The following is a 17,026-nucleotide window of genomic DNA, read 5'->3' as shown; positions in this document are numbered from 1 at the left end:
CTAAGCATAAGCGTATCTACATAGGCGTCAGCCAATGAGGATTCTCTTCAATGTTTTTTGAAAGACTGCGGTTCATGTGATTTCAACATGGTGACAGACATGTATAAAACCATGTATAAAAAACACTTTTTTATAGAAAACTATTATGAGTACAGTCCATCTCATGTGAGTGTTCACCATTCACATCACAAAACACAATTCATTTGTTATTGTATAAAACCTTTTAAATGAGCAAATTACTGAATGCACCTTTAAATAACCACTAAAGAAGAGGGTGCACCATTGCGTGTTAATTTCAATCACACATGTAGCATTGCATAACATCTCAAGTATTCTTTGAACAAATGAATCTCCATAATGATTGGATCAGCCAATGTCTAGTTCCTATGTCTATGTCAATGCTAATTTCAGGGATTCACATTAGCTCCATACATTTGCAACATTTTCAAGGATCTTAAATGTTAGATCAGATTACCTGAAAATCAACCTTTAGATTGGATCATGGATCAAATTGTTTTACTTTTTTACAAACAGGAGAGTGCTGTGGTAGTTTTTTCGATGTGTGGTCGAGCGTCCGTCTGGAGAGAAAGTGGAAAGGGTGCACACACCTGAGTCTGATAATGTCGAACACTTCTAGTTGCAGTTAGTAGGCGGGAGAGCGATAAAGAGCGACCACACCAGAGACCAGGGAAGATATTCCAGACTGACAGACTGAAAAGTGTTAAGATGTAGAGCCATTTTGAGTTTATTGAAATTAATTTCTTACCTTGAGTTTCAACCCCACATTTCTTGTGTCCTCCTGTTCCCTGTCTACGAACTTCCTTACAGGGAGAAAATAAAATCAAAAGTGCCTTTTCCCCAATAGAGTAAACCTCTGCTCTCTTAGTATTAGAATCACAAATGTCAGAAAAAAATATAGCTCTGAGAATGTTTCAATAGGGAGACTGTTTGTATTCAGTCTTTTTCATTTGTTTTCATACACTATAATGCATTAAGGGGCAGCAGGTATGTCCCTTGTCTGATTTATGTCAGCCTGTTTCACCTGTGTCTGCCCCTGAGCCCGTTTATGCCTCCAGTGCATTTCTGAGCACCGTAAGCCTTCAACCCCCTGAGAGGCTTGGGAGGGGGAGCCCTGAAAGACTCGAGAGGAGAAGCCCTGAGAGGCTCGAGAGGAGGAGCCCTGGGAGGCTTGGGAGGAGGAGCCTTGGAAGGCTCGAGAAGAGGAGGCTTGGGAGGAGGAGCCTTGAAAGACTCGGGAGGAGAAGCCCTGAGAGGCGGCGCTCTGGGAGGCTCGAGAGGAGGAGCCTTGGGAGACTCGAGAGGCGGAGGCCGCGAGGGCTCTGAGGGGCGAGCAGAGGCTGGCAGAGCCGTGGAAGACTCTGGGGGCGGAGCAGAACCCGGCAGAGCCGTGGAAGACCCTGGGGGCAGAGCAGAACCCGGGAACCTCTGCGGTCTTGAGCACAAGACGAGACTGGGGAGAAGGGGCCCTCTTCCTTCTCTTGCGTCCTCAGCCAACAGGGGACGTGGCCATGGGGACGGTCGAGGCTACAGGCGCTGGCTCGCCGACCGTGGCGGGCATGGGCGCTGGCTCGTTGGCCGTGGCGGGCATGGGCGCTGGCTCGTTGGCCGTGGCGGGCATGGGCGCTGACTCCCTGTCCTGTGGCCTCTTCCCTGGCCTCCGGACCCTATTCCTGTCCGGTGGTCACCTTCCAGACCCCCGGATCCAGTCCCTGTCCTCCAGTCGCCTTCCAGACCCCCTGACCCTGTCTCTGCCCTACGGCTGCCCCCTAGATCTCCCGACCACCCGCCTGTCCGTTATGTTCCCCCTGACCTTGCCTTGAAACTGCCCATTGACCCCATGGACTGTCTCATTTCCCTCTGTGCCCCTTGGACTGCCCTCAATTTTGTTTGTGTGTTTTGTGGGTTGTCTGTTCAGGGTTTTTTGTTTGTTGGGATCGCCCAGCACCACTTTCTCGCAACCGAGCGGCCGCCAGGAGCCGTCCGCTTTAGAGGGTGGAGTACTGTCACGAACCCCGCTCCTCTGCCCCATCCCCGCTTGTCGCACACACACTCACTCCTCAAGCTCGCGCACGCTCCGCCCCCTCGAAGCTTTTCACGCTCTTTTTGCTCGCTCGAGCCCTCACGCCCACTTTGCTCCTACTCGCTCACATGCTCGTAGGCAATCTCCCTTCCTCGAGTTTCTCACGCGTTTCCAATCCCCCAGAACATTATGACCACCTGCACTCGCGTCATCTGCACTCCTGCACATTAGTTTCACCTGCACTCGTCTCATCACCTGTCATTGTTCTAGTTTACCCCGCATCTTCGCCCCCCGCTAGTCTCGTCTAGTTTTGTACTCCTCTCGTTTACCCCTTAGCTTGCCAGCCCCCCTTGATCCCCTGTCTTTTCCTCTTGCTTGTCTTGTTTGTATATTGATTCCCCGGCTTCGACCTCACGCTCCCTTTGACTACTCTCTCCCGGATTTGCCCCCTTGTTTATATCTTGATTTCCCGGCTTTTGACCTAACGCTCACCCTGACCATTCTTCTCTGGATTTGCCCTTGTTTTGTACTGTTGCCTGCTTTTATTTTAATAAAGCAGTTTTTTCTCCGACATTGTGACTGTCTCTACTTGTATTCGCTACATATATAGACCAATACAATTGTTTTTATTTCATACAACTTTGTTTATTTGTAGCATCCATTGAATATGTTGAATGAAATGAAAAAACACACACACATAGATGAGGAAAACATTATCTGGATGATTAATGCACAGAGAGCATATGAACAATGACATGAGTGCATCATTTGCCCTGCTTGACCTGAAGCCAATAATTTCTCACCTATCTAATTCTTTATATACATCCATCTCACTCGTTGGCTTTAGATCCTAGAGAGAGAGAGAGAGAGAGAGAGAGACAGAGAATCATGGAAGGCCGGAGATGTCTCAGATATATAGTTTGGCTGAGGTTCGATTTGGTTCATCTGCTAATATAACTTATGCAGTCATGGCAGTACAGAGACAGCATGCACACACACACAAGCATGTGCACACACACACACACACACACACACACACACACACACACACACACACACACACACATAATTACTCATTGCTCTGGCTGAGAAGGACTATAATAACTCACCATGTAGACTGAGCCTTGGGGAGGTGTCTGCTGGGAGGAGAGAGGAAGAGAAAGAAAGGAAGGAAGAAATAGGTTTAATAATAGAGCACAGATATGTATATATATATATATATATATATATATATATATATATATATATACATATATACATGTGTGAGAAAGACATGGCTAGACAGTGAGAGAAAGCAAGAAGAGATGGCAAAATGCATGTGATGGAGGTGCTCTGCATTTCATTCACCTGTCTAAGATCGTCAGGGTTTTCATAGATGTTCTCCACCTCTCCAGAGTGGTGAGACAGTGATTGCTGCACACCTACACAAACACAGACACACGGTATCACATCACACTGAATCAATTGTGTTTTGCTCTGTCCATCACAATCTACCAGGCTGAAATGACAGCACTCAGATCTTTGATGGACAGAATGAGGGGTACAATCGGGTGAGGGGCCTTACCTCCATGAGTGATGCAATATCCTTGTCTCCATAGCAACACCCCAACAGCTATTGCAATCATGGGTATAAGAAATAGGAGGAATGAGATTGTGGAAACATGGTATGCTTTTGAAGCATCTTCTGCAGGGAGGAGTGTGACTGTGAGACAGACAGAAAAAAAAAAAGCTAAGTTAGGTTACACATCAGTGACTGAGAAGAAGTGTGTTATTTTGAGCTGTAATGCAACACTCACCTGCAGATGGCAGTGTAGAGCCAGGAGAAACTGTTGTTGCTACACAATAGGGAAGGCATAAATAGAAAGTAACTGTTAGAAATGTTTACATTTTTATGAAGATATAATGGTGCTTGCCCCTGCAAGAGTCACCACCATGATAATAGGGTGTTGGGGGTAGTTTTAGCATGTAGCTATGCGGTTGCTTGGGTGTTTGGTATTTGCTAGGTGGTTGCTATGGTGTCCTGGGTGGTTACGTTCTGACCCAAGTCAAAAAAGTACATTTTCAAGTCCTTATTACATTCAACATTTACATTTAGTCATTTAGCAGACTCTTTAATCCAAAGTGACTTACAAATGAGACACATAGCAAGCAATTTAGCAAACTAATTGTTTAACAACATCTGCAGTATAGGACTGCCAAGTTCTCACAGTGGATGGAGTAGTAAAAATGCTAGCACAGAAGAAAGAGACACAAGGATTTACATAAAAACTAATTTACATTAAGTGCAGGTTAAGTGCAGTAGTAAGTGCAAGTAGTGTGTTTGGTTAAGTGCTCGCGGAACAGATCGTGTGGAGGTTGAACGTTTATTCCACCACAGAGGAGCAGAGAAAGTGAACGATCGTGAAATCCTCTTTATGACGGTACCACCAGGTGTCGCTCATTCATAGACCGCAGAGAGCTAGTTGAAGCATAGACATGAAGGAGTGAATTGAAGTAAGAGGGTACGTTCCATTGGCTGTCCTGAATGCCAGTGTCAAAACCTTGAATAAAAACTTTATATGGGCAGCTACAGGTAGCCAGTGAAGTAAAATCAAGAGTGGGGTGACTTGAGCCCTTTTTGACTGATTGAAGACCAGATGTGGTGCTGCATTCTGGACCATCTGCAGTGGCTTAAATATATTAGCTGGAAGACCAACCAACAGAGCATTGCAGTAGTCCAGTCTTGTAATGACCAGAACTTGGACCAGGAGCTGTGTAGCATATTCAGACAAGAAAGGTCTGATTTCCCTGATGTTGTAAAGTGTGAATCTGCAAGACTGGGCAGTTGATGAGATGTGTGCAGTGAATTTAAGCTGGTCATCTACCACCACTCATAGGTTCCGGGCTGTTCTGGTTGGTGTAAGTGTAGTTGAACCAAGATGAAACGTGAGATTGTGGTCAACAGATGGGTTGGCCGGGATCAAGAGCAGTTCTGTCTTGGCAAGGTTGAGCTGAAGGTGTCGTTCCTTCATCCAGGCCAAAATGTCTGAGAGGCAGGCAGTGATATGAGCTGAGACAGTAGGGTCATCAGGCTGGAACGACAGGTAGAGTTGAGTATCATCTGCGTAGCAGTGGTAGGAAAAACCATGTGCCACAATGACCGGTCCGAGGATGTTGTGTACATCAAGAAGAGGAGGGATCCTTGAGGAACCCCAGTGGTCTGCTGCTGTGTTTTGGACAGCTCTCCTCTCCAGTAGACCTTGAACAATCTAAGGAACCCCAGTGGTCAGCTGGTGTGTCTTGGACACCTCTCCTTTCCAGGAGACCTTGAACGATCTGCCTGTGAGATATCACTCAAACCATCCAAGCATTTTCTGTGATGCCCAGGTCAGACAGTGTGGAAAGGAGGATCTTGTGTTTCACTGTGTCGAAGGCAGCAGACAAGTCAAGGAGGATGAGGATGAATAATTTGAAGTTAGCTCTCACCAGTCGCAGGGTTTCAGCTACTGACAAGGGGGCAGACTCTGTTGAATGCCCTTTTTTGAAGCCAGACCTTTGTCTGTCGTGTAGGTTGTTCTGTGAGAGAAATGCAGACAACTGGTTGAATATGACCCTCTCAAGAGTTTTAAACAGGAAGGGTAGGAGAGAGACCGGTTTGTAGTTGTCTACTACTGTGGGGTTATGTGTTGGTTTTATAAGCAGTGGGGTTACTCAAGCCAGCTTGAATGTATTGGGAAAGTTTCCAGTTGTGAGAGATGCGCTGTTAATGTGTGTGTGAGTACAGGTAAGAGTGATGGAAAGGCAGCTTGCATAAGATGGGAGGGGAGACCTCAGTCTCAGAGAGAGGAGAGAATTAGGAAAATTCTAGTCCCTAGAAATGTCTCCTCTTATGAATGTCTAATTAATAACAAACATTTCCTTAACAAGGTGCATAATTTGATGTATCATTTATGTCTGTGGTACAAGCGGAACAGGCTGACTTACACACCACAGTGTAATAGAGTGTAATATGAGCAATTGCAATAGTGAGTGACTTATAACATAAATACCACTTATAAATAAATGATACCCATAATCCAAAACATCTAAAAAGGTCCTAGATAAGAAAGAACCACAGGCATATTGCATGTTCTAACACAGAAAGTGGATGAAAGTAAGGAAGTATCCCAACAGCAGACATGATATACTGAGTATTTAATCCCCAAGAGTGTGTATTTGAAAGATGTTGAAATTAACCACTGAAACAGGAAGAGTAATGAACAAAATCTGGTTTTAGCTGAACGTTTTTACATATGGTGAGGTGACATCATCCATGCAACAGTGAAGGGTGCCATTCATACTATGTACAGTATTCTTCTGGGTCTAACTTTAATCAATGCATAACATCTGATTACAATTTTGTGGTTGAATCTAGTCACGACATAAAGTCAATTATTTATTATCTCTGGCTGTAAGACTCTCTCAGGGATATATAGTGAAATGAACAAGAATGTTCAAATTTATAGTCATCTCTCTCTATATGTACATAAATACGTAAAACATTTTAAGCTTTTTATCCATGCTTAAAATAACATTATATTTAACACAAAACTGTGTAGAAGGTCTATTTCTACACCCAGCTGCTCCAGAGAGTCAATAGCCATGTTTTAAATAATCCATCATGATGGGTTTCATGAAATCGATTGGTCAAGGGACTGACACTTGATTGTGCTGTGTTATGGTATTTGACTTCTCTGGGGACCTACATGATTCCCCTAACCAAATGTTCGTATTATGCATTATGATAACTGGATTCAATGAAGCACAGCAGGCACACTGTCTGTCTCTCTCTCTCTCTCACACACACACACACACACACACACACACACACACACACACACACACACACACACACACACGCAAGCAGGTAATTCCTACAATTCGGTGGCATTTAAGTCCCCAGTACAAGTGTGTGGAATTTATATTGTTTAATTTCCCCCGATTACAAGTTTGATAGGCTTGTTAAAAAGAATATAGATGATTTCTAATGTTACATGCTTTTGTTGGCTTAAAAGTTACATTTTAAATAATCCTTTTCAACTATTGCTATTACTGTCATTTCCTCATGTCCCCAAAATTGCCCGCAAACATCTTTGACAAAAATAAGTGCTAAATCATTGGATTTCTAATTTTTCTCCCATACAATTAGGAGTTTAATACTACATTATCTCACTAACATGTATTCATTTGTGGTAAATGTGTAATTTTAACACTGATAGTTTTTTGTGTGTCCCTTGATTTATTGTTCAGCCCTGTTATGTTATGATTCTATGACCTTTCATTGAAGATATACAGTATGTTATGAAATGACATCACACACACTGGAGGTGGACATCAGATGTTCTGCAAAATTATTTTGAGTTACTTTTTATTTATGTTTTCCTCCATTTTTTTGTGGTGTTAAGATATATGGAAAATTGGGAAAAAGTTCAATATATTTATGCTAACAGAAATAAAATCATAAATATAAGTTTACAAATAGGTTTGCTAGATATCAATCACAGACCATGCAGTGGCTAATTAATCGAATTAATGTCCACCCTGTTTTTGTCCACCCTGTTGCTGCCCATTTAACTGGATGGACATCTGATTTATTTTTTATTTTTTTTCATTTAGCTTGACCAGTATGACTAATACAATCTTTAACATGTCCCTGTAATGATGAAACATGAAGATACTTGTAAAAGTATGTTTTATTTTTCAAAAGTTTTGAGGCTGAAATGCCACCAAATTTTAGGAATGACCCAAGCACACAATGGCCAGTTTCAGACTTTTAAATGTTAGATTTGAATACCTTGACTTGAAAGGGTTATGAGTAGAAAGGCAGAAGAACAGCCTCAGTCAGCTTTCACTTTCATTTTATGGAGAAAAAATAGCCAATGAAAATGAATGGTGACTGGTGGCTGTCATTCTGCCTAAAATCTTCTTTTGTACTTCATGGAAGAAAGTAAGTCCTACAGGTTTGGAACAACAGGAGGGTGACTAAATTATGACTTAATATTTGGGTGATCTAGCCCCTTAAATGAAGGAATACTTATCACAAAAACTGACAAACAGCAAATAGTGAGAGCAAAAAGGTAGATCAGCAACAAACTATATAAACTGCTCTCACCTATATCGGCCATTGCGACAGTGAACATATATTCCACTTTATTTCCATTGTTCAGATAAAGAGTGCAAGTATATTGTCCAGCGGTCTCAGGTGTCACGGGAAGTGCTACAGAGGTCTTGATCCGACCCAAAACAGCAGTTGTCTGCAGAGAGCGATGGGGGTTCTGGACATGTGACCATTTTACCTCTTTAATCTGAGATAGTTCTGAGTACACACAGCTCAGATCCAGAGAAGTGCGGGACGACTTGGCGTTGCCTGAGGGTTAAACAGAGAGATAATGAGTGAGAAGAAATGAAAGCACAAGTCAGCCAGGGAAGAGTTAAAATTATATATTCATTAAACAGACGGGTGTAGTCGGTCAGCTGTGGTTGACTGTGACTGATGTACACTGTCTCCTCAACCACAGCGCAGTATCAATCCTAGGCTAATTGAGCTCAACGGTTACCACAGTAATGTCACAGCCCACAGAGATGTCAGCGGCAACAGCTAGGTGTAATTACACATAATGAGATCTACTAAAAACATTACATTAGAGAGAGGAGGGGGAGAGAGATATATATAGAGAAAAGAGACAAAGGTAAAAGAATTGAGTGAGAAAAAAAGCAGAGCAGGAAGGACATGAAGAGAAAAGTGATTGAAGGCAGAATGAGATGAGATTAAGACAGGGGAGAAAGATGAAAATCTGGACAATGACTGATGACTTCTGTGATTGGTATAACAGCCTATGCAATTATAAAATGAATCCATGATCAGGGATGCAAAGGCATGCATCATTACGAGTCGGTGAATGAGTGTGGTTATGTGAACTAATTGATAATGAGTGTATGTTTAAACATGTGGTCGCAGAATGTGAAAACTAATTTGTGATATTTTTAATCACCACTTGATTTTGTTATTTTCTCTGTGTTTGTGTACTCTATGTGTGTGGAGTTCCACTACTAGATGGCCAAAGTATGTGGACACCCTTTTATAATTGCCATAATAAGTTTGTGTTACTCAGATGTACAGCCAACATATCACATGGGGAATCGGCATGCTGCTTTTGAATGTTCATGTAACTTGAAATGACACAAAGTCTTTTTTAGCAAGTCCATTTACTTGGCGTCATCTTTGGAACGCTCTCGGGCATGCTGCTCTTATGTATTTGAATGTGGAAAGATCGAAATCTCCAAAACGGTTGGTCAAGATTTCGATCAAAGATCATATTTCAAATCAGCAGCAACATCTTACAACACTGGTTTCATAAAAACCTTAGAATATACTAAAAAGTGAAATTTTCCAGGCATGTATAGCTAATGCTTATGCGCATTCCCAAGTTGATTGATTCGATTGATCGATTGAGTTGAGGCAACCTCTGTATTAAAAAGGTGATTGGCTCTTTTACCTGTAAGGCGGGACTTCCTTTCTACATCAGTTGACCGTTGGGCATCCTAATTTCTCCATTGGATTTTAATAGAAGGGACCCGTCTCTGCTAAATAGACTCTGAATTGATACCATACTGTCAGGTTACTGACAAGCACCATCCCCTATCAGACATTTTCGCAACAATTAAAATGGGTTTATTTTTCCCTTTGGCACTACTGATAGCACATTACACAAGCAACATCAAAGAAATGGGTTCTGGTCCTGTGAAAACCACAAAGTAATCATGTTCACGTAAACAACGGTGAGTGTGATTTGGAGGGTGCACTTTTGCACTAAAATGAAATTTTTACTCTGCTGGAAACGTTATGAGATTGGGTTAGGGCGCATGGTTTGTAAAATATACATTCCTGTTGACTATGTTAGGTCATTTACAACTTGCTTTTGGCGTCACCCTTTGGACAGTTCACCTCAACAACACTTCCAGTATTGGCTACTGGGGTTGCTGGTTCCAATATCGGTTAGCACGTTTGATTTCAGCAGCAGCATGTTCAACCTCCTGTCACCCAGTTTAAAGCAAAGTAGTTGTAGTTCTGTAACAAACATCTGTATTACATAAACTATATTAGTGCTGTGTTATAAAAAATATTACCATTTAAAACACTCAGTCTGTTGCTTTGGCTGTAAGCCTTGTCATCAAGGAAGACCTCACACAAGTAGAGTCCTCCATCATTCATGGCTGGTCTTAACAGGAAGGAGAAGTTCCCAGCAGCCAGGGAGGTGGAGTTTTTCAAATAAAGGTTGGATTTGGTCTGGTTGGTAAAACTAAGCCTCCAGCGGTTGAACTGGAATATGAGCTCCATCCCTGATTTATCAGGATCCTCCCAGTAGAGCAGCACATAGTCACCAGTGACAGGAGGACATTCTAGAGTGACCACTGATTGAGAGAGTGTTGCCAAAGACCTTGGGATCCCTGTAAAGGACACAGGGCAGGGGAGATTATAAAGGTAAAGTGACCAAAGGGGGGAGACAAGAAGTTCAGTGGAAACAAAGCAATACAAGCAAAAGTGAAAATTAGAAGTGAAAGAGCAAAGAACAAAATAGTAAAAGCCAAAAAATGGGTTGTGATACATGAATGGTATTGTTAATTTGGATTGATTCAGTCCACAGTAATCTACTATGCTGCTGGTCACTTTAGCCTCTTTGTTCATGAGACAGTCAAGCGAATAGAACATTATGAGATTGAAGGCGAAGTCACATGGGGAGATATCAGCAACAAGAGAGGCATGAAAATTAGGATTAAGTTATTAAGTGCAGGGAAAGCTCATCAGAAACATTCTCCACTCAGATTTAACAACCCTGATTAACCATGTGCTGTCACAACCAGGTTTGTCTTTGGCAAATATTTTAAATGAAATAGTCCATCAAATTGTTTTAAACATTTTTTCATCACTTGGGAGACTTAACAGAGTTCTTAATTGTGTTTCTGTGAAGTATCAAATTAATTTATGATACTCCCGAAGAAATCCTAAAGAAAAAAAAAATATACTCAAATGAGATAATTGATAACATGCACAAGAGTACAGGGCTGTAAAATTAATGTGGATAGCATAGCTCATATGATTTAATCTTGGAAGAATTTGATGATCATATTGAAATCTCTGACTTTTGATTACAAATTTTATATTTTGGCAAATCTCTGAAACTCCAGAGACATATGTTAGATTAAAGCAATGTTCTTTATTCAATACAAGCTAAGCTCAAACGACTGCATTTGTGGCATAATGTTGATTACCACAAAAAAATTTATCCAAAAACAAAAAGTTAAAAAACACAATTACAGTAAGGCACTTACAATAGAAGTGGATGGGGCCAGTCCATAAACATTCAAATACACATTGTTTCAAAAGTATAGCCACAAGACGTAAACTTTGTATATGCTAACATGATTTTAGAGTGATAAAATTGCTTAAAAGTTATCTCCAATATTACAAATTTGTTGCTATGACGATGCAACAAAGGTAAACCTGCAAGCAATTTATCACACTAAATCAATGCTATCATGTGAAATAATGTTTAAGTTTTGTGGCTCTACTTTTGAAACAGTATGTGTTTTAATGGTTTTGGATTGGCCCTATTTGCTTCCTGTAAGTGCCTTACTTTAAATATGATTTTTTTTTTTTTTTTTTTTTTTTTTTTAAATAAACAAGGCACAAGTCGAAAATATATTCTGCGGTATCAACATTAAACATCAAATGCTGTCCAATGACCTTAACTTGTATTGAACCTGGAGCATTCATACTTAAATAAAAGTCTCAATTAGCTCTTCATAATCTGGTTATTGTCTAGAAGGAAAAAAGATTATATTAACTAATCAAGACTCTATTACCATGTGTCACATTAGTAATATTAAACACAGTCCTCTCTGAAAAAGAAAAGAGACAGCGAAAATAAGAGAGACAGAGAGAGAGAGAGAGAGAGAGAGAGAGAGAGAGAGAGTTAGATGATGTTTATAATGAGGCTTGGCTTAAAGCCAAGTATTAAAATATATAAAAATGTTTGCCTTAAAGGGAAAGTCACCATTCATTGATTTATTTTCCCATACAATGAAAGTCAATGGTGACTGTGGCTAAAACATTAAAAACGTCATACAGGTTTGGAACAACGTGAAGGTGACTACATGAGAATTTTCCATTTTGGTGATTTTGAGAGTAATCTAGATTATGTTACATCCATTTAGACAAAAAAGATAGCATTGGGAAAGCAACTTATCTGACTGCCGTGTTTTCGAGAAGTATCTCCAAATCTCACCATTCACTGTAACGTTCACCCTGTGCTCTGAGACAGACGTGCCACTGTTACCATGGACACAGATTCTGCAGGTATAGACTCCGCTGTCTTTACTAGTGATGCGAGGCAGCTTGCTGAGCAGACTGCCCGTGGCATGGCTGATTTCAGTGTGTAGCTGTTCACCCGAGGGAGACACCCACATTCCCCAGGCAACCACAGAGGGGGGAGACACCTGAGCTGTCAATCTCAGAGTACTGTCCACTGTGACAGGGGGCGTAGGAGTAATTGATACTGAGAGAGAGAAAGAGAGAGGGAGAAAGTGCTTGGAGATTTTAGTAACATTTCCCACACTCAAACAAATAAATAAATACAATTTTGGCAAAATTAAGATTTAAACAAGTGGTTTAAATAAGATTTATTCAAATATTCTTTGTTAAATTCAAGTTAAATCAGTTCAATTCATTCTAAAGCAAGTATACAGTAGTTGCTTTACAATGTACCAAAGTATACTGAGTCAAATAAATATATTTTGTTTACCATATTTTAAATGTTTTAATGCGTTAATTTACTTGAATTATACATATTTTGTAATTTTTACATTAAATAAAGATTATTAAGTTCATTTTGATGGAAACTTGTCATTGAACTAAAATGCATAAATCTTTAAATCACCTTTTGAGTTCATTAAGGTCTTAAGATTTGATCTTGGTTAATATTAATTTTGTCTATACATAAAAAAAAATATTTCCATTAAAGGACAAAAATGTTTTCCTCCTGGATTTGATTTTCAGGGGCAGTGGCATTTTATACCTTTATAGGCCATTTTATTCTAACCACATAAAATATATAAGGTGTGGTATAAGTTATGACATAATCCTTTTATGTCAAATACTAAAAATAAATCAAATTAACATACTTTTTTTATATGAATAACTAGATTAAGTATTTATGAACTCTTACCCATAAAATTCTATCAACATCAAATCATACTTTATACAATAATATGCATCATTAGGCTTAAAGAGAGGATGTGCAATTTTTCCAAAGCCCCCATACATTTCTGAGTTGCTACAAAGATGAACTAACAATTATATATAAATAGATTTATATTTATATTTATAGATTTACATTAAACAAGATTAATAAAGTATCGTTTGTTGTTAGTTAATGATACCAAATGCGTTAAAAAATGTTAAAGGGAAAGTTTATCAAAAGATGTAATTCTGTCATCATTCCCTCACCCTCATGTTGTTTCAAACCCGCATAACTTTCTTTCTTCTATGGCACATAATAGGAGCTTTTAGACAGAATGTTAGGACTGGCAAGCTCAGTCACCATTCACATTGTATGGCAAAAGAGCAACATCAACATTCTTCAACATTTCTTCTCGTGTTCCACGTAATAAAAAAGTAATACATGTTTTGAATGCTATCAGGGTGAGTAATTATGACATAATTTTTATTTTTTGAAGAACTAACTATTTGATATATAAAATTCTAAGTGTCACCGAGAAATGAGATACATTGAGACTTAAAAAGATGTGGTGATGTTCTGTAGCTTGCACTCTACATTTAATCAGGCCAAGCAGAACAATCCTCTCCTGTATCTTCTTGTTACCCTGTTTTATCACACAGGAGTACAGGCCTTGAGTGGAAGCTGTAGCATTGAAACTTAGTGAGGCATCGGCACAGATCTCCAAGGTTTCACCGCCAAACACTGCGCTATTTAGTCCATCTGTCCGCCGCTGGTTACAATTGGCTGATATCAGATTTGACCAGGTATCCTTTCCTGCTGACATCACATTCCAGAATACCATTACAGAAGATGTGAGTGGCGAATCAAAGCAGGACAGGGTGACAGATGTGCCCTCACGTACCATGACCACATCGTTCCATACATTTCCTAAACAGACAAGATTTCTTTATGCAAGATGAGACAAAAACAGGTCACAGACTTTTTTTGTGAAAGCATGACCTTTTTATTATTAATTTTCACAATTTCATAACAAAATTCCATCAAATTGAGTTGAGTAGTCTTTAATAAAATAAAACTATATATAAATAATAATAATACAAATAATAAAAAATAATCATGTTAAAAAAATTATATTTAATAAACATTATAAAATACAAAACAAAATCATTTTAGTTTTATTCATTTAATTTTGTTAAACATTTTACAATTCAATTTGATGGAATTTTGTTTCTGATACTGAATTTTCTAAATTGAAATAAGTCAATTTTTAAAATATGCTAAAATAGTTTTTGAGTGATAGAATGTATTACATGATAGTTTTTGATTTAATTTAGTAAATTAAGTTGAGAAACTTCTCTCATGTTAAGTTTTATTACAGCATAAGCTGCAGTTATCAAACATTAATCAGCCCTGAAATATGAAACCCAATCCAATTTAGTGCCTCAGTGGTGCACTTGGATAATACAGAATTCCCTTTAAGCGCTTCTAGTCCCTAATGCATTTTTGATTCCTCAGTTTTATATTTAATTGGTTATACTTAGAAATGTAACTTTCAAATTGAACTTTTTAAACCTTAAGTGAAGATAGAAATATTCCAGTGGTGCTGTGCAATTGAGCTTGATATCTACAGTAAAGTACAGTACATATATTAAATCAAACAAAAAACTGTGCTTGAATGCTTTGTAGTACAACTGTTTTTAACATTCCAGTAAGAACGTAATTATCCAGTTATTATTAAGTGATTGCTGTTATGGTATTATAACATGCTTATAACCTAGTAATATTGCCTAATAGCCTGTGATTGTGACTAAAGCTTTAGCCTCCTGCAGACTGGATTATATCATACTAGAAGAAATTTCCATACCTTTATCTGCCACAAATGGAGAGAAACATACGCCAGAACAAATGAGAATGAAAGCAAGAGAATGGCTTCCCATGGTGCTGATACAAAGCAACATATTCCTACATTCCTCAATGTGATATGTTTATGTTTGAGTTTATTAGCTAAAGCGCATCAGTAATATGTCTTCTTTTCATGAATTTGACCACAAGGACAAGGCAGGAAAAGAGCCTGACACTTAGAGCGGAGAACAACCATGTGACAGAAACTGATAAATAAAACGAATGTCAACTCACACCGTCATCTTCAACACACACAAACATGAAACGGAAGTAGTATCACAAATATGGAGGCTGATAAAACAGAACACACACTTATTGACGTGTAGCCTTATAATGATGGCAAGATAGGTCAGTTCCTGCAGTCGCAGAACACAGACAGTAGTACAACTTCTCACATTTACAAGGAATACATTTGACCAAAGTAACACTCTATCATAGGAAAAGCTGATAAAAAGCCATAAAAGTGAACATTGTGGACTATTAGCCCAGAGTGGACAGTGGAAATGTACTTGTGTGTTGGAGAGAGCATACAAGAACGGATTTTGCAACGTAATCAGAAATGGACCTAAACTTCTGGCTAAATGTTTTTACATCCCTGGAAATGTCTTTAATTAAAGCTAACAGACTTATCAGCACCTCCAAGTCCCATTACCACCAGCACAGCTTCTAATCACCTAAGAGCAATATAATGAGAAAGGGTCTAAAGAATGAAGATAAAAGTGAATGAAGAAAACTGAAATGGAGAAAGAATGGTCGGGATAAATGAGCAGGGGGAAGAGAAACATCAGAGAGAACAAACTAGGGCAGAGCAAGTAATGAGAGTCATTCTGTACGTGTCATTCTGCCAGCGCAAACAATCAGACAGAGAGAGCCAGAGACAGACAGAGAGAGAGAGAGGGAGGGAGAGGGAGAGAGAGAGAGAGAGAGAGAGAGGGAGAGGGAGAGGGAGAGAGAGAGAGGGAGAGGGAGAGGGAGAGGGAGAGAGGATAAAAAGATAGATGCTTTAGCTATGATTTAATGGGTTGGCAGAAGTGACAGGCAATTAATCTACCGAGGTAGAGTCAATCACTTTTGGTCATTAGTACAGGCCTTTCAGGGCTTAGTTTCAGGGTACTGATTTTACTCATGTTCTTTCAATTGTGACTGGATTTTGTTTCCCTTGTCAGGATAAAATGCCTTCCACAGGATATACACTGAACACAATCAAATGTTCAGTAAGAGATATGGACATACAAGACGTGCACTGTGCTGGTTTTGTGAACTAAAACGTCACAGAAGCAGCACAGGAGTTACACACATCATCTGTAAACTGTAGTGACTGACTGTAATGTATGGATGAAACAAGCAGGGGGAGCACTGGAGCTACTTCTGTATGTTCACCAACAACTCGACAACTCGTAACTAACTTTCCCAAAATAAAATACATTTCTGGCACTCATTTCTTGTTCCTTTGCTTAATTTGCCAGTCAATGAATCTACTTATCATGTTAAATAAGTCGTTAAATCAACTACATTGGAAACTGAATATCAGATACAAATACAAGAGAGATTTTTTGCACATTTCCGATCACATTCAGCAAGAACTGAGCCACAAGAATTTGTAATAATTATCTATTTCAGACAGCCAGTATTTAAACAAGGCATGTAAATGTAGGCCTATTCGTTTCGAATTATGAGCGTGCGGTGTTAACAAATAACATAGTGTTTTGCCTTTTTTAGAAGGTTATTTGTTTGACATAACAAAAGTTTGTGACTAAAATAAAAAAAGCAGTAAACCAGGTGTTTATTAATTAATTTAAGACGAACAGAGAACACAGCGCATGCG

At 39.4% G+C, this 17,026-nt stretch overlaps 1 protein-coding gene across 1 annotated transcript; it reads right to left on the bottom strand.

The window, feature by feature from the left end:
* Nucleotides 1–734: 734 nt before the first annotated feature.
* Nucleotides 735–15,280, bottom strand: g6fl (g6f-like). Its single transcript, XM_052147469.1, has 12 exons — nt 15,164–15,280; nt 13,894–14,226; nt 12,346–12,615; nt 11,924–11,959; nt 10,187–10,507; nt 8,172–8,426; nt 3,838–3,876; nt 3,606–3,743; nt 3,389–3,462; nt 3,151–3,177; nt 2,845–2,891; nt 735–817 (listed from the first exon to the last, which is right to left on the bottom strand). The coding sequence occupies exons 1-12, from the start codon at nt 15,255–15,257 to the stop codon at nt 811–813; spliced, it is 1,641 nt and encodes a 546-aa protein (XP_052003429.1). The 5' UTR covers nt 15,258–15,280; the 3' UTR covers nt 735–810.
* Between the last annotated feature and the right edge of the window lie 1,746 nt (nt 15,281–17,026).

Source organism: Xyrauchen texanus, chromosome 17 (assembly GCF_025860055.1).
Source record: "Xyrauchen texanus isolate HMW12.3.18 chromosome 17, RBS_HiC_50CHRs, whole genome shotgun sequence".
Classification (NCBI taxonomy): Eukaryota; Metazoa; Chordata; class Actinopteri; order Cypriniformes; family Catostomidae; genus Xyrauchen; species Xyrauchen texanus.
Note: the sequence above shows the minus strand (reverse complement) of the source record. Positions and strands in the feature narration are given on the sequence as shown.

What these genes read in the sequence shown, in the direction of transcription:
- g6fl (XM_052147469.1), bottom strand. Translation starts at nt 15,257, where the DNA reads ATGTTGCTTTGTATCAGCACCATGGGAAGCCATTCTCTTGCTTTCATT. An exon ending in TCCATTTGTGGCAGATAAAG is followed by an intron (nt 14,227 to 15,163) that starts GTATGGAAATTT and finishes TTGTCTGTTTAG; the next exon opens with GAAATGTATGGAACGATGTG. An exon ending in TGTCGCAATGGCCGATATAG is followed by an intron (nt 3,877 to 8,171) that starts GTGAGAGCAGTT and finishes CCTATTGTGTAG; the next exon opens with CAACAACAGTTTCTCCTGGC.